Source organism: Pipra filicauda, unplaced genomic scaffold (genome assembly GCF_003945595.2).
Source record: "Pipra filicauda isolate LSUMZ 115617 unplaced genomic scaffold, ASM394559v2 scaffold176_size3548034_pilon, whole genome shotgun sequence".
Lineage (NCBI taxonomy): Eukaryota > Metazoa > Chordata > Aves > Passeriformes > Pipridae > Pipra > Pipra filicauda.
Genome location: NW_024104283.1, coordinates 1,496,630 through 1,521,701, shown reverse-complemented (window position 1 = coordinate 1,521,701; position 25,072 = coordinate 1,496,630). Strand labels below are relative to the sequence as shown.

The window sequence follows — 25,072 nt, the reverse complement described above, 5'->3', positions numbered from 1 at the left end:
GGGTGGCAGCAGAGGCTTTAGCATTCAGATCCTTTAAACCTAGATCAGAAGAAACTAATAAAATGTATACTAAGGGGCAAATCCTGGCAAGAAGAAAAATAAGAAATAGATGGGAGAGAGAAAATTCATCTGTGATGTAAACTTTCTGGACTCTACAGAATTGGCAGAATTGGATAAATTGAACTTTCTGACCTTTAAGTTGTATGATTACTGTTTACTAACTCCCAAATGAAGAAAGACTCCCTTTCTGTTCCTATAAGTTTATGAAATTCTATCTCCTTGTGGATGCTAAGCACTGAAGCTATAAGCAGACAACCCTTCAGCAGCCAGTCCAAGGGAAATCCTCCTTCCCACATTCTGCTGAGCTGTTTTACCTTCACTGACTTGAAGGGGTGCAAGAAGATCCATCGCTTTTGAGAAGCTATCCCTAAGGGGTTAGACGCTCTGCTCCCAGTGGTGATTAATGAAAAGCCAAAAGGCCTTTTGTCTTCAGCCCAAGATGTGCTCAGTGCCATGGCAAAGGCACCGACAGTGCTGGAAATTGCTTAGGCTGCAGCCATGGAGATTAGAAAAGAGAGCCAACCTATGAAATGGAGTTTAGAGATGCTTTATTTTTCCATATGAAAAGGTATGTGCAAGGAAAGTGGATGAAATGATGGGCATAAATGCATGAAGCATGATGGATGAGATCATATCCAGTATAGAAAAGAATACCCCGGGTATATGCATTTAATTCAAGCTTTACAAGCATAGCCATGTGGAGGAAGCATGGACACTTGTAGACCTCCAGTCAGGTAAATCAACTCCGAGCTCCAGGTTTAGCTTTAACTTTTTTTAGCTGGTTAAGACTTTTCCCTGGAGTGATATGATTCCTTTAGGAGGTATCTAAAGTTAGGAGTCCAGGCTTTTATTTTAAATAGCTTAAATTAAAGTTGGAGCAGGAATTTCCATTCCTAAACTTTTAAAATATTGATACAAATACCTGTGATCCAATATACCAGTATTTCAAGCAGTCAGATGAGCAGGCCATGAGCCAGAATTGATGATGAAAAATCTATCCAAGTGCTGCAAGCATTAGCCAATGTGACCCACCTGTTTTTTCAAAGACACAAATGGGAAAAAAGATGATCCTTGGGATCCTTACCTTGTGCCAATTCAAGCCACATGAGATAACATCACTTGGGAGTCACATGTGGTGTGTCAATGTAGGCTCTGAGAGCCCATGGGCCATTAAATGTGCAGCTCCTTGCTGCTGGGTTGCTATTACAGCCGGGGTAATAGAAAGATTGGATATGGCAGTGAAGGGACTATGAAAGTGAAAGCCAGCACTTACTAAGCAAAAGATAAAACAAGGAAGGTTTTAGAATGGAGAGCAACACTTGCTTGCGTTTTGTGAATCTGAATGAGAGGGCCCTTGCATAATGACTGCCTGTACGTGGTGCCTGTGGCAGGGCCTGGGCTTGCACCTCCATGGGAAGCAGCAGAGGCAGCTGAGAGGGGGGAAAGGGAGTCTGGTGTTTAAGCTATTTCATTTTCAGCGGTTTCAAAGCAGATTCAAGTTTTATTTCATGGAACATTACTGATTTTTGCTTGGATGTTCTTCAGTTTTTCAGCTCAGTTTTTCACCTCCCCCATGTTGCTCTCTTTTTTAGGCTTTAAACATTATTCCTCTTTACCTTCTGTTTCTCTCTATCCATTTCCAGTTCACTGCGAAACAAATGAAAACCCACACACAATAGCGTTTCTATTTTAATGGAAATAAAACATTCACTTTTCTCTTGAAAAGTCATGGCCACTGTTTAATCAACAGTACTCCCCAGTTCCTTAGGATTTATTTGTCTGTGGTAATTATACAGAGTACATCAAAATGACTTTCTGAAGCATCTGCTGGAAGAACAATAATCTGTTGGCAAAATGAGTGCAAAGCAGGGGATTAAAGCAATTAAGAGAGTAGCAGAAGCAAACTGTTGGCGGTGACTGTGCAGTTTGGTGTTCATGCTGGGATGGTGCTGGCCATGGGCAGTGATGAGCAAGGTAAGGGTGCAAGACAAGGACATGTGCCACCAGCAGCTGGGCAAGAGAAGTACTTCCCCACCTCTGACTGAAAATAAGCTACAAATTGTGGTCTGGGGAATCAGGTACTTTATGGTGGGTTTCTTCATGGAACAGATAAGGTTACACAAATGACTTAAACAATAGAGTGGCAGTGGCTTACCACTTTTCATTAGGGAAGCTGAATTTAAGGAAGATGCAGTGAGGCTGGAGATAAATAGGGTCCCAGGGCAAGTCCAGCTCCCCTGGCAGCATGGCATAGTGCAGCACAGTGATGCGAAGGGAAACTGGCTCTACGGGATCATGGAAAGAGGAGGGGATAAAAAGACTCAACAAAGGGGAATTGGTAATTTCCTAGCTGCTGGGATTGAGATCAACTAGGGATGTCAGAAGCAGCAGCAGAGAAGACAGGAAAAGAAAGATTTTGTGAAGGGGTACTAAGGCTTTAGGGCCCATATATATTATATATGATGTATTTATATGACAGAAGAAATGTCAGAAAGTTCAGCTGAGCTGCAGCAGTAGGCAGGGAAAAATGAAGCAAAGACTTTATAAAAGATCTTATACCTGCATACAAACACATGCACATCTCGTGCTTTATATGTACTCTGCCTAATTCTGGATAAGACTATTATTATTTATTAATGAGCAAGCACAGCTTATTTTGCAGTTACTGCACTTTGCTCTAGACATCTCACTTCTTACATCTCAAATTATTTGTTTTTCAAACAATAAAAAATTGCTGATAAATATTTTAAGCCAGTACTAAGCAATATAATTCAGGGACATTCATCATGGTGGTAGTAGAACAAAAATGCACTTAGTACTTAATCTGCAGAGAATCCCAATATATAATACCTTGAAATTTTCAAATAACACAGTCGTTTTCTTCTAGTCGATTTTATATACAGACTTTTGTGACTTCTAACAATGCTGATTTATAAGAATGTAGAGTACATTATAAACTACCTGGATAGAAAAGCCCCTCTAGCTAGTGCTAGAAGCTGGAAACAAAAAATTGATTGTGGCCATCTCCCTCTGCCATTGCAGAACCGTTGCTGTGCTAAGACAGAAAACTATACAACCCCGATAAATCTTCTTTTCATGATGTACACCTTGGTATAACATAAAGGCAAGGGAGAAAGGTAGAGAAAGGAGGAGCAGGTCTGAATCAGGCAGAAAAGACCAAAGGAAGACTTTTTCTAAAGGCCGGATCCCTGTGTCATTGAAATCACTTTGCCTTAGCTTGTGGGTGTGCCTAAACAATTAGCCTATGATGTATCATAGGACTAAAACCTCTCCATTGCAATACAATACATTCACTCAATCATCCCAAGCACTTTAAAAATGGAAAAAGTTGCTCAATAGGTTATTTATGCACACGAGCACATTTTATTATTAAATCTAATATATTTGTCAGCAGCTAGCTTGTGAATTTACTCTACCTTTTTATTCATTTTGGACAATAAAACCATGCTGATCTGTTCCCAGCTGGTTTTATTCCGTGGTTCTACTGCATAAAACACAATGAGACTGCTGTCTGGGCTGCAAACACTCAAGAGAAATGGTTTAAATAATGAAAAAAAATTGCCTATGCTGAAGACCTTGTAATCAGGACAACACTGGATTTTGGAAAATTCTCTAAAAAAGTTTAGATTCTCGATGTTAACTGACTGGCAGCTTGTCCTTGGGGAATTTGGCATTTCAGTTCCTGCGAAATACGTTTTAGCAGCTCGGACGCAGCTAGATGATACATGGTGCAGTAAAGCCCCAGACTAAACCCTGGAGAATTCATTGCAAGTTTTATCTCCACAGTGTGACCATGGTTTCAGTGTTCATAATATCTGCATTCACAAGTGAATGAGGCATATTTACATTTTTCTGTTCTGACTGACGAGTAACCCCCCTTTTTCTCCCCTGTGGATGCAACTGTGTGTCCCTATAATGCATGCAAAAGTTATCCTGTAGAATGAAAACCACAGGCGTGACAGTCCTGAACCACTGTTGGCAGATGCCCTGGGCTGCCTGCTCTCTCACTGCCTCTCTGCAGCAGCCTCAGGGATGCTGTGACTCCTTAGGGATGTGTCTCCATGCCACACTGCCTTGCCAAGCAGCAAGCAGCTTGACTCTGATGCCACAAACCAGATGTCATTCCCTGTAATGTTTTCCATGTCCGGCCAAACTGTGGCAGCCTCGGGTTGGTGTGGAAAAGGTCTGGTCCTTGCCCAGCTGTATAGTGTGCAGATGCATGCACCAGAGAGTGAGTGGTGTTGATACAGTATAGAAATGCCTGCTAAGGGGTGACATCGTATTTTCATTGTGCTGCATGTCTGGACAGGCAATGGAACTAAAAGGAATGGGCTGGTGCTGTAATCCCAGAGTAAATCATAGCAGGTAGAGCTGGAAAGTCCTAATCCATCATACAAGACTCCTATCTTTAGACAGATACATGCAGGCTCAAGCTACAGGGAAGATAAGGTCCATGTTCTGTGTTTGACTGGACAGAAATGTGTGAGGCTATTTGGAAGGCACAGAAAAAGTTCTTTTATAATCTTGTAAGAGTTGATGTTAAAACAGAAGATAGCAGTTCAAAGCCAAGGGATATCTTTCACAATCTTAAATACTGTTTACATCTTTCTGCTCTCTCCCTTTCTGGCTTACACTAGCTTGAAAACCACTTGATGGTTAAACTCATCTGAAGAATAATCCTTTCACATTTCAGCATTTGTTTGTTTTTCCCCATTTCTATTTTTACTTTCATCAAGGCTGAGATGCAGGGTTTCTAAGCTGCTGCTTAAAACTGTCCCCCCACAACTCCCAGACAGGACAAATACCATCCATGTGCAGGAAGCTGGAGCAAAACTCAGGAACTATAAAATACAGGCAAAGATAAAACATTATAAAGAAGGAGTCTCTCAATAGGATTTTGACACTGGGGTGGCTCCTCTCAAAATGACTGGGAGATGAAAAAAGGCTGGCCCTGGCTGGGAAAAAGGAGAGGTCTGAGGAAGCTATGATATCATGCTGCTTAAAATACAGAGTTCACATCTGGTCAACCCATTATAGACAATATATGGTAGCACTTTAAAAGGTACAGGGAAGGGTCAGAGGGCAAAGCCCATCACTAAATGATATGAGGAATAGGAGACGACACAAAAAAGGAAGAATGTGGGCAGAGAAAAGAAAGAAAGAAAGAAACCTATATTGACTGTAAGGAAAAGAAATTAATGGGGAATTTAATTAAAGCAAATGCAAATGATTGGGCATTGCAGGTGGTGAAGTAAAAGGTTATGAAATGACATTAAAGTATTATCCTAGAAGGAAGGGCAGATATCCCAGGAAGATACTGGTGTCTGAAAGATCTCTCTGGTTTGGGGATCACTGTCCAGTGTGCTCATAGGTAGGGGTATGCATTTCCAGCAGTGCCTCATGAAGCCTTCACCCAGATGCAGCCACTCCATGGCTATGCAGGACGTGGCCTGTTAAGTGGGAGAAGGGTCTCTGGTCCCAGTTCACTGCCCTGACCTGTTCAAGCAGCAATCTGGGTACAAACCCAGAGAAAGGCATGGGAATATCAGAAAAGGAAAGCTGGATCAATGTAAGTCGGAGAGGGATGGAAGGGGAACAGCCTGGGGAAGAAATGGCTATGCAGGTCAGCAGTATGGGAGGAAGGAAAACAGAAAAGAGAGATAGGAAAACAGCTGGCAAAATGGGAAGAGGGTGATGCTGCAGGTGCAGGAAAGCAGTGTTAGAGCAAGAGGTGGTAGGAATACAATGGAAGAAGCAGCAGAAAGACATGATGGAGAAGAATAGAGGGAGAAACTGGGCGGGGGTATAAGGGAAGGGAGCCTGAGACAGGTAAAGGAAGAGACATACAACACAATCAGTGGTGTGGGAGCAGCAGCAGGTGAGGAAAGCAGCACAAGGCATGTTTGGCCTGGGAGAAGGCAGAATAGAGTGTCTCTGGAATGTAGAAACAACTTTTACCTATAGGAGAAATTTTAGCAGAATAAGTTTGGACTTTTTGTGAGATGTAGAAGAAAAAGTAAGAGATTAGATCCACTATTCCCAGATGCTGCAGTATGCATCTATGTGGTACTCCATAGTGGCAAACAAATAGGATTGAGGTAAAGAACTTAATGTGTTCCAGAAGTGAGAGACAAAACAAGTATTTCTCTTCATCCTAACGGAGAACTGGGGTCCAGAGATGAGAGATAACCTGACCGAGGTCACTCCAGAAGGCTGCAGCAGAGCTGGGATGATAGCCGCAGGTTCTCAGGCTGTTCTAACTCTCAGCTGCCTAATCTTCAGGAATCTGGCTAGAGACAATACAGGCTGTTATTTTAAAGAAACTCAGATAAAGAAATATGTATTTTTAAATTGCAAAAGTAATTGTGGCTTTTCTCTCTTCTCAGTTGTTGGACTTTAAGGTGTGCTGGATGTAACAGCCTTGGGCTTTTCAATCCAATAACCTGTGCACCACTCATGGAAAGGAAAACTATGCCAAAATGGCTTGAGCATCTCAGAGTGGTGAACAGCTCTAATGGAGACTACTGTGCCTATAGCAAAAGCTCGAAGCAGCTTTCTCATAAATCCTACTTTAAAGCATTGTGTACTAATTTCTCAATAGTATGTGACACTGACTACCCGGAAAATAAAATATGGAGTGTGACAGAATACAAAAGGGCTAAGCTACAGATTCATGAAACCGTTGCATTTTAAACCTCAATAGAGAGTCATATTTTCTTCTATTGTCTAAGAAAACATGTTTTTTCCTAATTGGCCAAAGTGGGATTAGAAGCTGTGAAAGCCATACACTTTATAAAGCCTTCTGGGAGCTTACAAAAGGCAGATATTTTCATGTACATCATCAGTGGAACCCCAAGTCATGCAGCTTCTCTGTGGTACAAACTAACAAGGAGCTGGAGAAATATGAGCACAGAGCTTCCCCATTTTCTTCAGTTTTTGGACAGTGGAGCTCATCCCTCCTTCTGTGCCACAGTAAGGACACCCTGGACCCCTAACATGAACCCTTATCATGGTTCTCCCGAACCCTCTGTGGTTGCTTCTTGGAGTGGAGAAAATGTCAGTCATAGGATCATAGGACAATTCATGTGGGAAGAGACCCCAGGAGGTCTCAGGTAAAACCCCTTGCCCAAAGCAGAGTCAGCTATGGGATATGGGATCCTACCAGCTTGCTCAGGGCTTTGTCCAATCTGGTCTGCAGAGTCTCTCTGGGTAGCCTCTGCCACCACCCCACTGTACTCATGGGTAAAAGGTTTCTCCTTATATGCAGTCTGAAATTTTCATTTCAAGTTTTGCTTGTTGTCTCTTGTTCATCTGCCACACAGCACAGTGAACAGCCTGGCTCTATCTTTTTAGCAACCTCCCTGTGGGTTCTGTGGGGCTGCTGCTAGGTTCACACCCCAAGCTTCCTCTCCCCAGGCTGAATAAGTCCTGTTCTCCCACCTCTCCTGAGCAGGGCAAGTGCTTCAGGCCCCAGGCCTCTTGATGGCCCTCCACTGAACTCACTGGTTTGTCCATGTCTGCCTGATATTTCAGAGACCAAATCTGGATGCCAGGTTAGATCCCTGTGGTACCCTGCTTTGTACTGGCCTCCATGCAACCTGTCAACTGCCACCCACTAGGCCTGATCATCCAACCAGTTTCTCCGTCATCCCAACCGTAATGGTCCAATGAAGACATTAACATGACTTTTCAAATTTCCAGAGCACCTTCCACTGGGGAATGTTTCATACAGTAATGCATGGAGGCTCCTGCTTGGTCTGTGACAATAGACATCATTACTACCATTTTGGAGCTCAAAGCAGAGACGTGGAATAAATTGATCTAGATCAAGAAAAGAGTCTTAGGCAAGGTTAGGAACAGAACAGACAGCAATTGGCTCCTCGTCATAGTCTTGCACACAACTCTCCTGCACACAACTCATGGATGTCCTTCCACAGGAAGATTTCATCTGCATGTATCTTATTTCACACAGAATACTGAGAGAGTCCGACACCAGTCAAAAAATCCCTGGTGTCTGCTCACAAATTTTGGAGTAATTTAAATCCCTAGTAATAAAAGCTGTATGCTGTTTATTTAGCCCGGCTCTTTTAATGTGCTGTTTGTTGTCTTGATAGTCTATGTCTTCTTCATATTGTAATCATATTAAAAGAGCATTCTTTTCCTGGAATAAAGAGGTAATGATTCACAAGAGGCATAATTATTCCATGCAGTGCAGGCAGGATGCTGCAGAAAGAGCCGTCTTCTTTATGCGTAAGAGGCTATTATTGCAAGTGTTCTACACAGTAATTAAATTCCTTTGAATGAGGAGGCTTGATTGGATTTTCTTTGGTTTATTGGGAGGAGTCTGAAAAGCAAGGTATTTAGCTCAATCACTATATAATTTTGGCATCTGTTGGAGGTTAGGGAGAAAGGTTCAGGGTGTCTGATTCCCATTTCTCTTACGTGTTATGTTAGCTGAACTCCACTGAATTCAGTTGAATTACACCCTATCTGAATTTGTGTGAGAATCAAGCTCAAAAACCCCTGGCAGGAAACAGCAGTAGACCTGAAAGTGTGCTTTAAGAATCCAAATAATCTAAGGGAAAAAAGCCTTGCTAAAGGAAAGTTACTTGCAGTTTCAAAGGCAAGTGTCCAAAAGCGAGGAAACTTTACATTTACAGCTTTTCCTCAAATCTGATGTTTGCCTTATGGCGAGTCCAGTCTTGGCCCAAAGTGGGACAAAGTTTTGAAAGACAGCAGCAAGAAAATAAAAAGTCAGGCAATCATGTAACAAAAATCTGTTCTGTGGCTTAACACCCAAGCCAGGATGCTGGCATGGCACAACTCTTTAGTATTTGAGTTGTCGAACTAAATCATGTTTGTTTAACATCAGCTACTGTACACAGTTGCCAAGTAGGTTTTGGGTTTTCTTTTTAAAGGAAAAGAGTAAAAATGTAAATTAAAAGGAAAACTCTGCTACATACAGCCTCAACATCTATTAGCAATGTAGTTTTTGCCTTACGGCAGGAATTACAGCATAAATTCTTGTTATTCAATAAGGCTATGTCAGGAGGAGGGTGTTGCTCAGGCAGGGAAGATGGTGTGTGACACCCTGGGGGTAATTTCACCCTGCTTAGATGTCTCTGGAGGGAGCATACGCATGATGAGGAAAGTGGACTTTTCAACAGCTCAGAGAAACATCTTGGGGCAATGGAAGGCACTTCCCTAATCTAGGGGCTCCCTGCCTGCCAGGTGTTAACACCCAGTGAGAGTGGGAATATCTAAATTACAGATTGCCGGTAGTGTTCTGTGAAGGTTGGGATCTTAGAGAGGTTTCCAGGAGCTCTGCTGGTATCCCAGTAGTGATAAACCTGGGGCTGAGTGAGAGGAGGGCTGGTTTTGCAGGGAAAACAGCAGTGGGAACGAGGAGGAAGACCTTTGATAATCTTTTGATGAAGAAAAAAAAAAGGCAAATAGGAAGGAGCTTGAATATCGATGCCTGTTGGGAGGAGACTGGGGCTGGCCAGAGGAGGACAATGACATGAACTTGGAAGTGACTGACCTGGACCTAGGTCTGAGAAGAACTGGCAAAAAGAAGTCTGTACACTGCAAAACCTTAGACTAGACCTGCCTCATGCCTGTCCATTAGACCCCAAACCCCATAGGGGAATATAATTCTCTAAAATAGGTCCTTAAGTGCAGAATTTGGTTTATTATGAGGAATCTGAAAAGCAAGGTATTTAGCTCCTACCTAATGTGAAAAGTACAATGCAGAGGAGAGGAACCATAGCAATGGTCTGCAATCATCTGTGATGTCAGCGTGCTTGTCCGAACCAAGTCAGATCCAAGTGACTCCCTTACACATATATGTCTGTGATAAACCTTGGGTGTACTCTTCAGTCATCCTTGCAGGATACCAGGCCTGATGGATGTCTGTGGCTGAGGATACTTCTGATTCATTCTAATTGCAGCCAGAATGCTTCGGTTTATTACCTTCACTCCCTCCTACTGGCTGCCAGGCATGAACCCAACAAACTTGTCCCATTGTCCTCCCCCACCTCTTTCCTTTCAATCCTCTAGTCTTGGTGGTATTCAAGGAGCACCATAAGGCAAATGGGACCCGCCAGTCCGTGGCCCAGGACTTTACAGAGCATATGCTGTAAGCTGACATGGATGACTCACATTAAGCCATAGTTTTCCTGTTGTGACTCTACTGACCTCTGAGTGGTTGTGCTTCCCTTCATTAATTCTTAGCAAGGATCCCTCTTGGAGCCAGCTATCTGTACAGAAAGTTGGAAATGGAGCTATACTTTTTGATCAAAAAAAAGGGAATTTTGAAAAAAAAATTTCACAGACTGAATTAAAATTGGTTTTGTTTTACTGATGTTTCTTTTGTGTCTGGACTTCCTGAGTAGAAACAGTTATACCTGAGGACTACCTGGTTGATCCTGCAAACTGGAAGCAGTACAGCCTGGATCCTGCCAATGCTGCCTTCGGTTGCATGGGTTCCATGTACACTGTGCATCAGAGTCCTGCAGATGGACATCCTGCTGGAGGCTCCTCTTCCTCCTGTAGCCATCATCCTGCTCAAATGTCTTCAGGGGGGTCCTCATCTACTGGCTTGCGGCATCAGAATTCCAGCCCAACAAGGAATGGGGCCTGTCTTGAAGGAAATAGAAGTGGTAATAAAACATCTTCCATTTAGTGATGTGCTATGCAGGTGCTGTGCTGGAATCTCAACTCATTCCCAAATTCGCTAGAAAATTAGTGAGGTAGTTCTGTGATAGAATCCATCCAGACCACTCATGCTTCCACTTAGGAGAAATAATAACCTAGGTAAACACAAAATCAATCTGTTCATCATTAAATAAAAAGGTGAATGTTTCCTGAAGCTGTTATTATGTAAAGATATGTATTATGTATAATTGTGTGGCAATCACAACTGTTATTATCAACTTAGAGATATAAATATTAATATATAAAGCTCTCCTCCTAATTGATTGATACTGCCTACTGGCAGGTTATTTGTATGACACCAGCTGTGTATAAGATATGATGCAGAACAAACCCAAATATTAGTGCCTACCTTAAAGCATTTTCGCAAAAGGTTTTGCTTCCAGTGTGTGGCCATCCTGCCCCTTTAATCATGAACCAAGACAGATTTTGCTTGAAAAAGACTCCTCAGCAGAACATATATTTTTTGAAATAATTTAGCTCACTGCTCAAGGCTCTTTTGTTCTTCAGGGAGCAAAGTCATAAGAAGTTTATCTACAAATGCAAGGGATGCCATGGGAACCACTGCATTCAATGACTCTTCTTTTTCCCTTTCTTTGTATTTTTGTCCAGTTACACTGCTAGGACTTATATTTACTGGGTCAGTTGCTCTGCCCATCAGCTATAGTTCCTATTAACCATGATTTTTTTTTCCTCTAGAAATTATCAAAGTTCATCAAACGGGTTAGCTAATTCACTGAGCTTCCCTTAACTTTGTTTGCATTTTCCAAGTTCTCAATTAGCAGGTCTTTATCAGTAGTGATTCCAACAGTGTCTTCACCTTTACTAATTATTCAAACTTCACTTATGCATTTTTCATTTTGAAGATAGATCTAACAAAGGAGTTGAATGTCTCAGCCATTTTTAAGTCATTAATTTCTTTCCTTCCTCATTTATTAATGGAGTCTACCATCAATCTAGTGTGGTTTTTTAAAATCTTTATATATTTGCAGAAGCCTTTCTGGTTCCCCTAGTCCCTTTGTCTACCGTTAGATCATTACATTGTCTTTTTCCCCTTGCATTGTCCCTGGAAACTTCAAGTGATTCTGCATATTCTTGCTTGGAAACCATTCCAGAACCTCTTTCTTTTTCCTTTTCTTAATCTTCACTTAATTCTTTCAGTACCCCTCACCTCCCCAACACCTGTATTATTTCTTGTTCCTGGACTTTTGCTATTTAATATTTTAGAGCATTTTTCTTCCAAAACATGTATTATCCTTGTATTCACTTATCTAAGTTTGCCTTCTTAAATGTTCAATACCCACCCAAAACCACCATTCACTTTGCTATTATTTTCACACACTTGTTTCCCTGGTTTACCCCTGCGTTAGTCTGTTATAGAGACCACTGGTAAGTGTTTGGTTCTCATGATTTTTTCCTTTACTTACAGAGTCAACTTTACTCAAAGCAAAGTAGATAGTATAGAAATGCACTACTGCAAACAAGTTGTAAAAGGTCATCACTCGGAACTGGTGGCCTCAGTTACAAAGAAAAGGAAATGAAAAGCCACTTTCAGATCTTGTTCAGTGCCTCTCAGGCTGCCATAATCAGGTGCTGGAAGGACAAGAGGCTTAACGTGCCTCCTACTGCTTCCTTAGAGCCTCCTAGCAGAACTGGGACCCTTTCGTCAAGCTTTATAGTTGGCAGCTGTGAGAAGCCAAGACTTAACAACGTTGTTACTTACTTGCCTTAAAAAACTTTATCATTCTGCTTGATATCACTCATTGTCTCTTTGTAGTATATGTGAAGAGCCAGGGCAGTTCAGAGCAAAGGTCTGTCTAGCCACACATCCTGTCTCCACCATGGAACAGCCGCACGCCCCAAGGAAAGGGATAAATGCAGAGGTGGTGCACTACCCACTACCCTTTCTGCCTTCAGAAATTTGTGGCTCAAGGACTTCCTGAACCAGAGGTGGCGGATTCATGTTTAGTAACCCTTCATAGATTTTTTTCTTCCCTGAATCACTCAGTGGCTTATTGAATACTTTGTGCATTTCAGCACACAAAAAATTTCCATGCTTAAAAATGTGTTGTGTGCAGAAAACTCATGGTATCAGGGGATGGAAACTATGTTCAAGAGGCTGAAGCCTAAAATCAGACCATCTTAAGCTTGTTCAGCTGCATTACTTTCCCTTCTTGTTTCTGATTCTGAATGTCACCATTTCTCAGTCTCAGCCAATGCCTTGTGAAAGTTCTGGCATGGTCCTGAGCATGAAGCTAAGCTTCAGGAGACAGCTCCATCTCTCTTTTTGTGACTTCCCACAAAACCCACAGTCTACAAAATGAAAGGCTGAAATATGGCACATATTTTCTCAGAACTGAACCAACAAAAAAGTCATAGAGTGGTCATGCAACAGGCTTTGCAGGTTCCTGTATTTCTCTAGCTTAAAACTTACTAAAGCACTTTGAGGAGCAAAGAGGAAGAGATTGTGTTCGAACCAGGCATCCATGACATGTATCTCTAAAGCAGTTACAACTGACTTGAAGCTGTTATATATAATACTTGGGGTTAATAGGACCCATCCCAAAACACCTTAGTGTATTTTTATGTGACAAGTATTTGACACTTGCATAGCCTCGATCCTCTGGAATCTCTGTGTCATTTGGCCAGCACAACAGTAAGGGCTTCCTAAAACCAAAAGGTATACAGTGTACATAATTTAAATGGTTATGGATTCATTGATACTGTTGGGTTTTGTTTTTTTAATTTTTAACAATTTATTAGTCCTGGTATCACCCACTGTAGATTAGGATCTACCCATACAGAGATGGGTTTCCTGTCAAGGTCTCTAACAGAGGGAAGAGCAATCCCCTGTGCTCCACCCATGTATGGCAGCACAAACAGCCAGTGCACATTTGTGCCACCACCATCCATCACGTTTCCTCTGATCCACTCAGCTGCTTTCTGGAGACTCCAGCAGAGTCTCCTGTAGTCCGTGGCAGTAGCCGGGTCCTCTGAGACAGAGGAGAGCCACTTGCTCTCAGACACATCAGGCACTTTTCTGTGGCTGTAATGGGCAACACAGTGAGATCCATGAAGTCAAGGTGCTCACACAGTCATGACAATATCACTTCCAGCATTAAGACACTTTAATGTTTCCAGTCACAGACTGGTTTCACCTCTTACTCCATTTGCCATAGTGTCAGCTCTGTAACACTGCAATCTCACCAGAGTCCTACAAAGCATTTCCTGGTCCCCCTTAAAATTAGAGACCGTATTTCTTCACAGCTATCATATTTTCACCCACCATGTTGCTTCCGCTTCTACTGGCAATCCCAGACTTCTAAAATACACACCTTTCTGCAATTGCCTTAATGCAATTACACTGGAGTTTGATTACTGCCTTCACAGAGTCTCTCTTGCAAAAGTCTTTGGAATCTGCGTATGTCTTTTTCTTCTTTCTAGGCATAATTTATATGTTGCTGAATCATAAGTAAGCAAAGATGAGTAAGTGGTGCATGCCAGTCTCTGTTCTTGTCCTCTTCAGTTTGTATACTTACAAGGCAGGGATGGGCAGGACTCATTAAAAAGAGGAAGAATTTATCTCTGAAACCTCAAATCAGTCCTATTTATTTAGGGATAGTTACGAAAAATATCTTGCCTTATTTATCATGGTGGGCAAATATAATGGAAAAAACCATAATCATAAAACATATCTCATTGCATAGCAGAACATGTCTTTCAAGTGGAATGGATGAGATTAAACCTCAAAGCTCTCATTAATGCGATTGGAAGCTTGATGCCTAATTCTCCTTGATTATGCTAAAAAATTCAGAAAAAAAAATAAAAAAGATCTCATTTCAGAAAGCCAGTTGGGGCTGCTAACAGATAAACATGCACTTTCCTGTCATCATTTGCCAAACTGAAGCTTTTAAATCAGGGAAGGAATAGTCAAGGACATCATAAACCTTTCCAAGCCTGCTTACATAACAGACAAAGCCTTTATCCCAAGTATGAAGAATTGTGTGTTCAACCACTATATAGTAACCTTAACCTTACCCTGTAGCTTGTTATTTTTATGTAAATTTTATTATCCAATATTAGCAGTTAATTATTATCACCTGAGGGTCTTTGTTATAGAGGCAATTTTGCTTGTTAATGCATATATTTCCTGAAAACGTTTGGGGGCACAGGGTTAGAAATTTCTGTTTTTCCAGAATAATGCTGCAAGCACCTTGTGGGAGCTAGATCCAGCACCTCCCCAAGGCAAAGGAGCTGCTGATGGCATTGTGAGCCTCACTGTTGGGTACCATTTCTTCAGCAAATAGAGCTTGCCTGCTAATTTTTTAGGACATTTACAGTCTGAAAGTTTTGGTGCTTTCAGTGAGCTGCCTTTTTTTTTTCCCACTACAAAACAGAGGCAAAGCAAGAAAAGGCCAAATAAATATTTAACGCCCATGGCCACATCTCGTACAGCTGGATGCTGGGCTGCGTCTGCAGCGGGCGGAGGAGCCCCTGCGATGTTATATCCCCACACGGTGTGTTCCATGCTGTAAGTGGGAGCAGCTGCTACCCTGGTGGGACAGGGACTCTTCTCCGATGCACTGCAAGGCTGAGGACACCAGCCAGGTGATGCTTGACGTGTCCTGCAAATGCTGGCCAGTGCAAATGGACGCGTTAAACCCAATCTTCTTTGCAGAGCTCTCTGCTGACCATGGCTCATCAACCCCCCCAATGCTCATAAATATCCTGTAATTGTGTTGTCCCAGATGCCCGCTTTTCTGATACCTCTCCTCCCACTTGGCATGCCATAGATTTTTAGAAAAGTGGCTTCTACGAAGCCTTCCTTTTGTCATTTTTTATAGTCTGAGGTGGTTGTTTTTAAAATAACTCCCATTTCTCTGCGCCTTTGAGGGTCTGCTACTTCTGCTTAGTTTCAGTAGATTTGCTGCTCCTTATTATCTGCTCCAGTGCAATCAGAGAGAACTTTTTAAAATTTCATTCCCACCCCCTTCCCTTGAGGCAAAGAAATCATTTAGGCCTACAGCAATATTAAAGTTCATCTGTCACTCCCTTTCCACTCTTATCTATCAATGACTGTACTCCCTCTGGGCTCTGTTTGTTTGCCAAGAACATATTTAGGGAGTCTGTTATTTGTCTTTCCTTCTTTTGCAGGTTTAACTCCATCTTAGCATTTTATTTCCTTGTCACACCTCTGCAGCCATTTGGGTGTTGGCTCTCTCTTCATTCTCCTTCTCAGGAAGGTCCTGAGGTGAGTGGCAGAGAAAAGCCTGTGTGGAGTGAAAACACAGACCAAGCCAGGCCACGTCTTTCTCTCAGCTTCACTTGGCTTTGGCCACTGATGTGGTAATTCCAGCTGTTTCTGTGCAGGTAGTGGTCTCAAGTGGGATGCCCAGAGACTTTCCCCTGCAGAGGAACCTCTTCACTGTTCTTCCCCAATATCCTTGGGGCAGGAGGGGAAAGTGCTTCCCTCTGATTACCTAAATTTCCATATCCCATTCCATTAATTTGACAAATTTTTGCCACCTGTCAAAAACAGGAAATTGGATTTGACCTAGATTATGATCTCTAAAAATAATTATTGGTCGCAAGCACTCCCATCTCTTTGTAATCTGAGTATTCATTATCATCTTGATTAATTCTGATGACAGGATGGCATAGGATACCCTGGAGACATGAGACTTCCTCATTTATCTAGTTCTTAGGTTAAGTGCGAACACCTTCAGATAAGAAAAAATGTATAGCACTTGCCCCGCTGCCATCAAACACTTTCATGCTTAATATAGTCTTTTAGCAAACTGGTGGTATTGAAACAAACCCCGTGCCTTTGTGTAGACATGAAATGATCTATTTTCTTTTGTAAATAGAGAAATTACACTCAAATGGGTAAACTAAAATGTTAAAAAAGCCAAATAAATTAAGCAGCAAAATGAATTCTAAAATATATGGAAAACCAGATTGTTTCCAAACTCACCAGCTACAAATTGATATTTGGCCACAAACTGGTGGTATCCCAGTTTTATTAATAACATTTAAAGATAGCCCCTTTCACACAAGTAAAATAACACATCCTAATTCATGAGAAAGCAGGGGATAATCCAGGACTCGATACTAGGTAGGTAAATAAAGTAAAAAAATATTTGAAGAATTAATATCAACACATAATTCTTGTGTTTATATTATTGTGTTATACCTCAGGTGGGGATTTGATAGGGTTATCTTCACCTGCTAGGGCCTGTAAGAGTTCTAGCCATGTAGTCTCTTTAGAAAGGTCATTTATGCATTTGTCTTTAAGAAATCAGATTTGTGCTATTGATTGCTAGATTGTGAAGGAATGAACAGATTCCTCCTGTCATTTCAACCTTCTGTTTTCCTCCCCCTTCCCTTCATTACAGGTACTTCCAATACCTGTGAAGGCTCCCAGCTGCACTCGGGTCTCTCTGCTACCCTTTGCCCTTTCCTGATATTGTATTTCTGGAAGGATCAGGTTGCAGGCAAGAGTCACTGAGCTCCAGGCTGCTCTTTTATGCCCAGTGTGAATCGCAGGATAAGCCCTCTGGGCTTTCCTTACGTTTATACAAATTAAAGGGAAAAAATGAGATTCTCAGCAGTGGCACGACATCTCCCCCGACCAGGTTATGGCAGTAGCATAGAAACTCCTGCAATACTTTGCACACAGCCAAACCTTTGTCTCCTCGCTCTATTTTCCACCTAGTTTGCAAAAGCCTGTTTTTCTCCCTGACCTTTGGTTTGAGGTGCTGTAGTGCCCAATACCTTCACACATCAGCTGGCATCCAAACCACCGACAGATCATGAAGGGGAGAAATACTCTCCCCTCTGTCTCTCAGACAAGTTTCAGTTCTCCCGCTTGTCCCTGACAAAGTTCCTAAATGTTACTGATGATCCAGGGGTTGGCCAAGATTACCCTGTTCATTTTACACTCTTTGTCTTCATTGTTTCATGCCAAAGGCTCCAGATGGTGTCTGTACCATTGTGTATTGCATTTATTTTGTGAGCAGAGCCCAGGGTCGCCTGAGTCCATATGAACACCAGTCCTTGCTGTCTAATTAAAAAGACCTGCGGCTATTCCTTGTCCTTTATATCCAGAACAGTGACTTAGCAAATGAGAGTGCAATTATCATGATATTTACATTCCATCCCATTATGAAGCCCATCAACCAGATTTGCAAATTCATAGCACTACTGCTTTCTGGAGTTCATCCTGAGTAACTGCAAAATATACCTCATTACATTATACTGTGAGATGAGCATAGTGGCAAGAAAAAAAGGGCCAATGTGCACATAAAACCATTATTGGGCATATATGGGCAAAGTCTCAGCTAATGTAAATCAGCAGAGCTCTATTGAAGTCAATGAAATGACAACCTACATAAACCACAAACCCAGCCCAGTACATTTGCTCACATGCATTAGAATCGTGTTTTGAGTCACGCATGAGGATTCTTATACATCTAGTCTGTTTCTGTAAGCTCAGTATTTCTCTGGAAAGCTCATCCCTTCTCTCCTCAGCAGTTCTGATTGCCTCTTGGCTACCTGGGGGCTTCTCCAGGCTCCAGTTTAGGTACCTGTGGTCTCCCTCTACCTGCACTCTTCTGTTTCATTTCTAGTCTTCTGTAGTGTTTGCTTGCTTACCATTTGCACATCTCTCATTAAAAACTGGGCCTTGACAGAAAGAGATGAGCAGATGTGGGCAAGTAACATTTTATATATATGTATGCTGCTGCTTGCTAAGGCAAAGTTTGCTTGATGTGGATATAAACAAACAGAAAGAGCTTTCCTGTAACCTAGCATAGTATAGTTCTCGTCATAGTGAAGCAGCATAAATGAGGGTACAAATTATATTGAGGTGGAGGTTCAGATTTATAATTCTGCAGAGACTAAGAATAAAAACATAAATGCACTTTCATTCTAATGTGCCTTTATTCACTTGATTTAAAGCTACAGCAAGCTGAAGTGACCTTAAATCATCCAGGGCTTATACCATTAAAAAGTCACATGTGCAATGTTCATCTTCACATGTTTAGTAACTTTCCAAATCAGCATTCATTGGAGACCATCAGCTTTGTGAGAGACTAAGATTAGGAGGATATGGACTGGAAACCTTCCTTTAAGCTGTAAGTCTGGATGTCTGAATGCAAAGGAAAAAAAACTATTTGCTAAATCCTGATTTTATCTTCTAGCCTTTGCATTCAATGGCAAACTCCTTTGTTTAGTGCTGAAGAATTTTCTCTCCAGGTGGGAGGGTAGCGTCTTCTTGAGCCAAGATCCCTGCTGCTTGAAGATCAGACAGCAGGGGCAGCTCGGTTTAAGAGCCTGGCAGCTGGCACATTTTTCCTTCCCCGGCAGGAACTTGAGGATTTCATGGTTTTTAACACAATTCGCCAGCTGGGATTGTGTTTTCTGATCAGTCAGATCGGAAACCACTCCATGTCCCCTTTTCTCCTTACTTCACCATCTCAGGCTGATATTTGCACACTCGGGTCCAACATCCAATGCCACAGTGGGGCTGCCACACCCCTGCATACTCACAAACCAAGGAAACTGCTTTGTGCCATTGTAATCCGCTGCTGTGGGCTTTTTTGTACCAATAGCCTCGAGTCCTTCACCAGAACAACAAGATGCAGCTCGACCATCAAGCAAGAATCCTTTGACCTGGACGGTGGATGATGTGGTTTGGTTTGTGAAGGATGCAGACCCCCACGCTTTAGGTCCCCACGTGGAGCTCTTCAGAAAACACGTATGTAGAAGGCTGCCCTTACCACTTCTGGGTAATTTAAGTCCCAAGAGATAGCCAGTGCATGTCTCACATGTACTCTCAGCTGCCTTTGGCTGCTACAGGCAGTGTTTGTGCTCAATCAGGTTGAACACAGGGCCCTGCGAGGGTGGCTCTCTGAGGGACTTGTGCTGAGGAAAATTCACTTATCCCTTGAGAAGGTAGTCAAACACTGGAATGGGCTTCCTGGAGAGGTGGCCAATGCCCCAGCCCTGTCAGTGTTAAAGAGGCTTTTGGAAAGTGCCCTTAATAACATGTTGTAATGTGGTCAGCCCTGAATTGCTCAGGCAATTGGACTAGATGATCACTGTAGGTTCCTTCCAACTGAAACAGTCCTATTCTGTGCTATTCTATGATATACTATGCTATTCTATCCATTTATCCTTCAATGGGGAGACCCTAACAGTGTCTTTATAAAATGTTCACTATTTGTTCCCAACTACTAGAGCATAAATTGTTTCTATGCCAAGTCTACAAAGAAAGAAAGCACTGAGGATCTGGTGCTCATTTTTCATTGTCAGATTGGCACAAAAACCGCCTCAATGACAATTTTTTTCAGAGGATGTCTATGATTCTTCTCTGAAGACCATTTTTTATGTGTCTCCAGATGTTTAGCAGGAGAAACCTAAAACAACCAAGCTTTTAATCCTTTTAATCCTTTTCCCCTCAGTATTATGTAACTACATAACCAAATTTAACAGACCTGCTGACTCACTGGAGGATATGGTAGTTGCTTTTGTGATGCAATCTCCAGTGATGGAAATTATATTATTCATCCTTAGTAAAGAGGAAGACTGTAAACTCATCTGATCTGAAATTTCTTGTTCTGCTGCTGCACATGAAGTTGGCACCAGTGTATCTATTAGCATCTTTGGCCTTCTCCATCTGTCTTTGATCAATTCAGTCTGACCATGAGAAATGGATTTTATTGTAAAAGTGACTTGTTTGTGTTCAGCTGGAGGTCATAACTTTGAATGTAAGTGCCTGGACCTGGGTCTAAATGAGAGTTGCTCCCCAGCCCTGAGTCCTGAACAGCACTCCAGGTGCTGCAAAGCAAACGAGAGGGTTTGGTGACTAGATCTCACTCCTTGCCATGTGCCAGCAACAATAGGTAGGAATGTGGGGCTACAGACAACAGCTGAGGGAGACAAATTATGGACTTTCAGTTACACTCTGGATGCAGGATTTCCAGATACTGAGGAGAGGAGGTGACTGAGGTGAGCAGATGAAAATGAAGATGAACACAGGCCTTAGTGTCTGCTTACCCTAAGAAGGTATTGAGGTCATCTGCCATTCTGTAGACAGGCCTGTGGCATGAGAGCAACAGCAGGCACAGTGGTGTTATGGCCAAATCTGCAAGTACAGGTCAGGTGCTGGCCTACTTTTCCTGCTTTCTGCAGAGAAGTCAGATCTGCCTTCTAAGTTGATAATGAAAACATGGCCTATTTTGGTCATGTGGGCAACCAAGTAGACAAACAAGCCACCTTCAGATTTGAAGTAACTTGCTTTAGAATGAGTTTCTGAGAGTACCAGAAGGGGTTGTGCATCATGCAAGGCAGAAATATGTACATCCCAAAGGAAAAAAAATACCAAACATTTAAAGTTGGTCTTGTAAATATGAAGAGTGCAAAAGCACTAGTTTTTTCTAGTTTCCACTTGTAGCAAAGTATGGCACAACATGCTTTTATGTAGCAGCAGGGCAGTGGCACAGTAACAGGCAATCATGGGCCAGCTGCACTAGAGCATGCCATGATACTGCAGCTGCTCTATGACTGAAGAGATCAAGCTAAATTACCACTAAAGACTGTCCCTGTCATCCTTTGCTGCACACCCAGCACCCATAGGCTCTACTTATCATTGGTTTCCTGGTAAAATATGCCACAGGTGTGAGAACCTGGGTATGATTGCCACACAACTCAATTCAATTACACCTTTGAGTTATATATGTCCCTGCAAATTCTCAGCCTTCAAACTTCATCTGGATTAGCACAAAGACCCCGGGGTGAGAGACAAGTGATTAGTCCATTAACCTCAGCCATATCTTCCTGTATGTTCAATATTTATGTGAAGAGGGTGCATAATTTACTTAGAAGCACTTACTGTCATTGACAAGGCCCAGCTATTGCCCGAAATAGTTGCATTGGCAATCAACTCATCTGAGTTATGACACTGGGAGGGGGAGGCTGGTGGGACCAGCAGGAAGAAAAGGCTGGAGGATGTATCCTGCATGCAGACAGTATGCTTTCCCACTGCTCTATTAGGCTATTTGGGTGTTGACCTCAGTCCCCGGAGCCAGCTTTTCCTATATGCAGCCCACATGCTTCACTGGCACAACAGGTGCTGCAGGATGATCTGGCTCTGCCTCTCTCTTTCCACCAGGAGCAGAAGCTTTTCTACTTGCCAAGACACCCAAGGAGCTCTGTCACAGGTAGCTCTTGAGAGTGTCTACCAGAGACTGAGAAACATCCTACTAGCTCCCCTCCACTGTTCCCTGCTCCCTCACCATGTCTGTGTACCAAGGAGAGCCAAACTCATTGATGACAGAGCTTTTGGTCTCATGGAAAGGAGCCATCAGCCTGGCCAGGGATCTTGTAGCAACACTGTGCACCATGCAGTGCTCTATCAGCAGGAAAGGGTTGGTAGAAAGATTAGGGGAAGGGAAATGGCGAAGTGGAAAGAGTTACACTGGGAATTATCAGGTAGAAAACTCAAGCTGGAAGGGATTGAAGGAATGTTATGGTCTGACAGTTTAATTATGGCCAGTGATTGGCAAATGCATACCTGAAGGGGACAAAAAACTTTGAGTTTAACATATTCTAATAGCTACCTATCTCTGACAGTACTAGACATTAGATTTATGAGCACGTGTCTTTCTCCAGATCTCGGTCTCAAGTGTCTGAGCACTGACCACTGAGCTGCCACTTGCTGCGCTCCTGTTGCAGGTGGTGGCCTTACCCAGGGCTGGTGTCTGTTCATGACACTGTAGAATACCAAAGAAGGGAAAGACATGTCTATATCTATATCCCAAGCATGATATAGATCCTGAAATCTTTGATTTTACTTAGATTTAAGTGCTTAAACACCCATGAAGGTGGGTACTTTCATCTTACTAAAAGAGAAAGAGGTGTCCCTCAATCTGGGGGACATCCACCACTGGCTGCAATTCTCGTTCGCATGGCACAGAGCTTGTTTAGGGGCTACTCTGCTTTTTGAACAATATCCTCAGAACAAGTGCTGCAAGAGGCCAGCACAAACACAGTATTACTCATTCATGCAGGAGGAAACTATATGTTCATATCCACGCTATCATGATTTCACAGCTCATATGTTTTCTGTGTCCATTGTCTTGCAGGAACATGATAATGATCTCCCGCAATATTCTGACTTGCAGTGTTCCAGGTCTCAATGCATGTGAAACAAGCTAATTGCACTGATGGCACTGTATTTTACCAGCTCCTAACTTGGCTCAAGATCTTCTGGTGGGGCTATTGCAGATGTGGGGACCATGCTATCAAATTCTTCTTTTTTAAATTATTTTTAAAACGGCTGACACAGTAATACTGTAAAGAAGCCAAGCCAAGAATCTGCACAGAGACATGGCTAATATGGGATATTTAATTGGATATAAATGCTCCCTTGGGCATACTGTTGTCATCCAGTTTAATTTTGACCCCTATGCAGTAATAATAATGGAAATAATAAAATGCTGAACTCAACATCTAGAAACAGCTGTCTCTGCACCTAAACCTCAACAGTGTTTTCGCCCTATAGCACTACAGTTATAGGAGATCTTTTTTTATTTCTTATGCAAATAGTAATTATACATAACACTTATTCTTACTTTACCTTAGCTTCCTTAAGATAATGGGAAAGAGAGGGAAGGTGAAGAGGGTTTCTATTATGGATAGAGTGGGGGTTGCAAAATGAAGACCATTAATTGATTGAGTTAATCAGAAAGTGACCTTAACTGCTCATCAGCTAAATCACCTACTGAATGGAATAATAATGACCAGGGCAAATTAGGATCCATAGCATTGCTTAATAAGTAGACAATGGATTAGAGTGGAAAGATCTGACCATCAAAATCACAGAATACAATATATATAGCATTAGAGTGTGTGTATATGTGTGTATGCATATGTATGCATACACTTGTGATGTTTTAGCTCTGATGGTCCAAGTATGTAAGCATGCTGGAGACCATGGGGAGGGCAAGTACTTTTTAGCAGATCCACTAATATAGTCAAGAAAAAAGAGACTGGGTCCAAGGAAGGACAGTATAGCTGTGTCATGGTTTGAGATAGCCCCAACATCTAATTCCCTAACTCCATTCCCCCTCCCACATCTCAACCTAATGTGAGATGGGTTTTTCCAGACAAAACACACCAGACTCCAAAGTGGGGAAAAGGGAATATATTACAATGACTGTACAAATAAATATAACATCACATTATACACATGATCATAACTATCTCTACCATGACATATGTATTTACAATGGATCAGATCTCTTCTCCCCTCCAAATAAAAGTCCAGGAGGGAAAGAAGGACAGATCCCTTCCAGTCCTTAAGCAGCAGCATCTTCTGAGGCAGCAGGTTTCTTCTCATCTCATGCAGCAGCTGATAGCTGGCTTTTCTGCCAGCATCCACGAGGGAGGTATCCAAGCCTCTCTCTCGGCCCCATCGCCTCACAACCGAGGGGTCTTCCGTGGGCTTCGTAACCCCAGACAAGGTCGTTTCACCACGTCATATCACGAAGACACAGGGGAGTCTTCGTGACGGTCTGGTATCTCTTGCAGGGCCTCTGTGCCCTGTCTCTCAGGCTGCCACCGTGGCAGCAGTGTGAGGGGGGGGAAGCCAAGGTCAACTCCCCCTGCATTCCTCTCGGAGCTCTCTAGCTCCTTTCTACAGTGCATGTCGCACTTCAAGGCTCTTTCAAGTAAGAGTCCATCATCTTCCTCCTTCCAGGAGGCCTCAAAGGAGTTTTGGGGATCTGGTATCAGTCTTACCCCCAAGAACTCTGTAGCTCTCAGCTGCTGGCTCTCCTTTCCTCGACTCTCCTTCCAGGAGTCTCCTCTGCAGTGCTGCATGTTGCTTTTGCTGCTTCTTCAGTTCAGGTTCTTATCTCTGGCTCTCTGCCACTGTTTCTCTGGTCAGCGTCGGCTGCTGCTCTGTGCCCATGGAGAAAAACATCTCCCGGCATAACTACAGGCACCTAGCCCAGCTTTATGCTGTTCCAGGTCCCTGCAGCCCCCCAGCCAGGGCTGGGAGGGGGGCCAGAGGGCCCAAGGGGCTCAGAGCCCCTTCCTCGTGGCTCTACAACATGGCCACCTCTCCTACAACAACCAAACTACAACTCTTCTTTTCCAGTCTGGTTGTGATATGTTTACATTTCTGCAGGAGCGTCCATTGGGCAGAACTTCAAAACTTCCAGGGGTTTCCACCCCTTGGGGTCTACCACTTCTCTTAGCCTCTGGGGAAAAC

General features: G+C 42.7%; 1 protein-coding gene across 1 annotated transcript in view; it reads left to right on the top strand.

Moving 5' to 3' along the window:
- SCML4 (Scm polycomb group protein like 4) overlaps positions 1-25,072 on the top strand; it is a 79,526-nt gene that overhangs the window by 45,484 nt on the left and 8,970 nt on the right. Inside the window, exons 7-8 of the mRNA XM_027748118.2 lie at positions 10,476-10,742; positions 19,407-19,552. Of these exons, the coding sequence (XP_027603919.2) occupies positions 10,476-10,742; positions 19,407-19,552 (413 nt within the window). The remainder of the gene's footprint in view (positions 1-10,475; positions 10,743-19,406; positions 19,553-25,072) is intronic.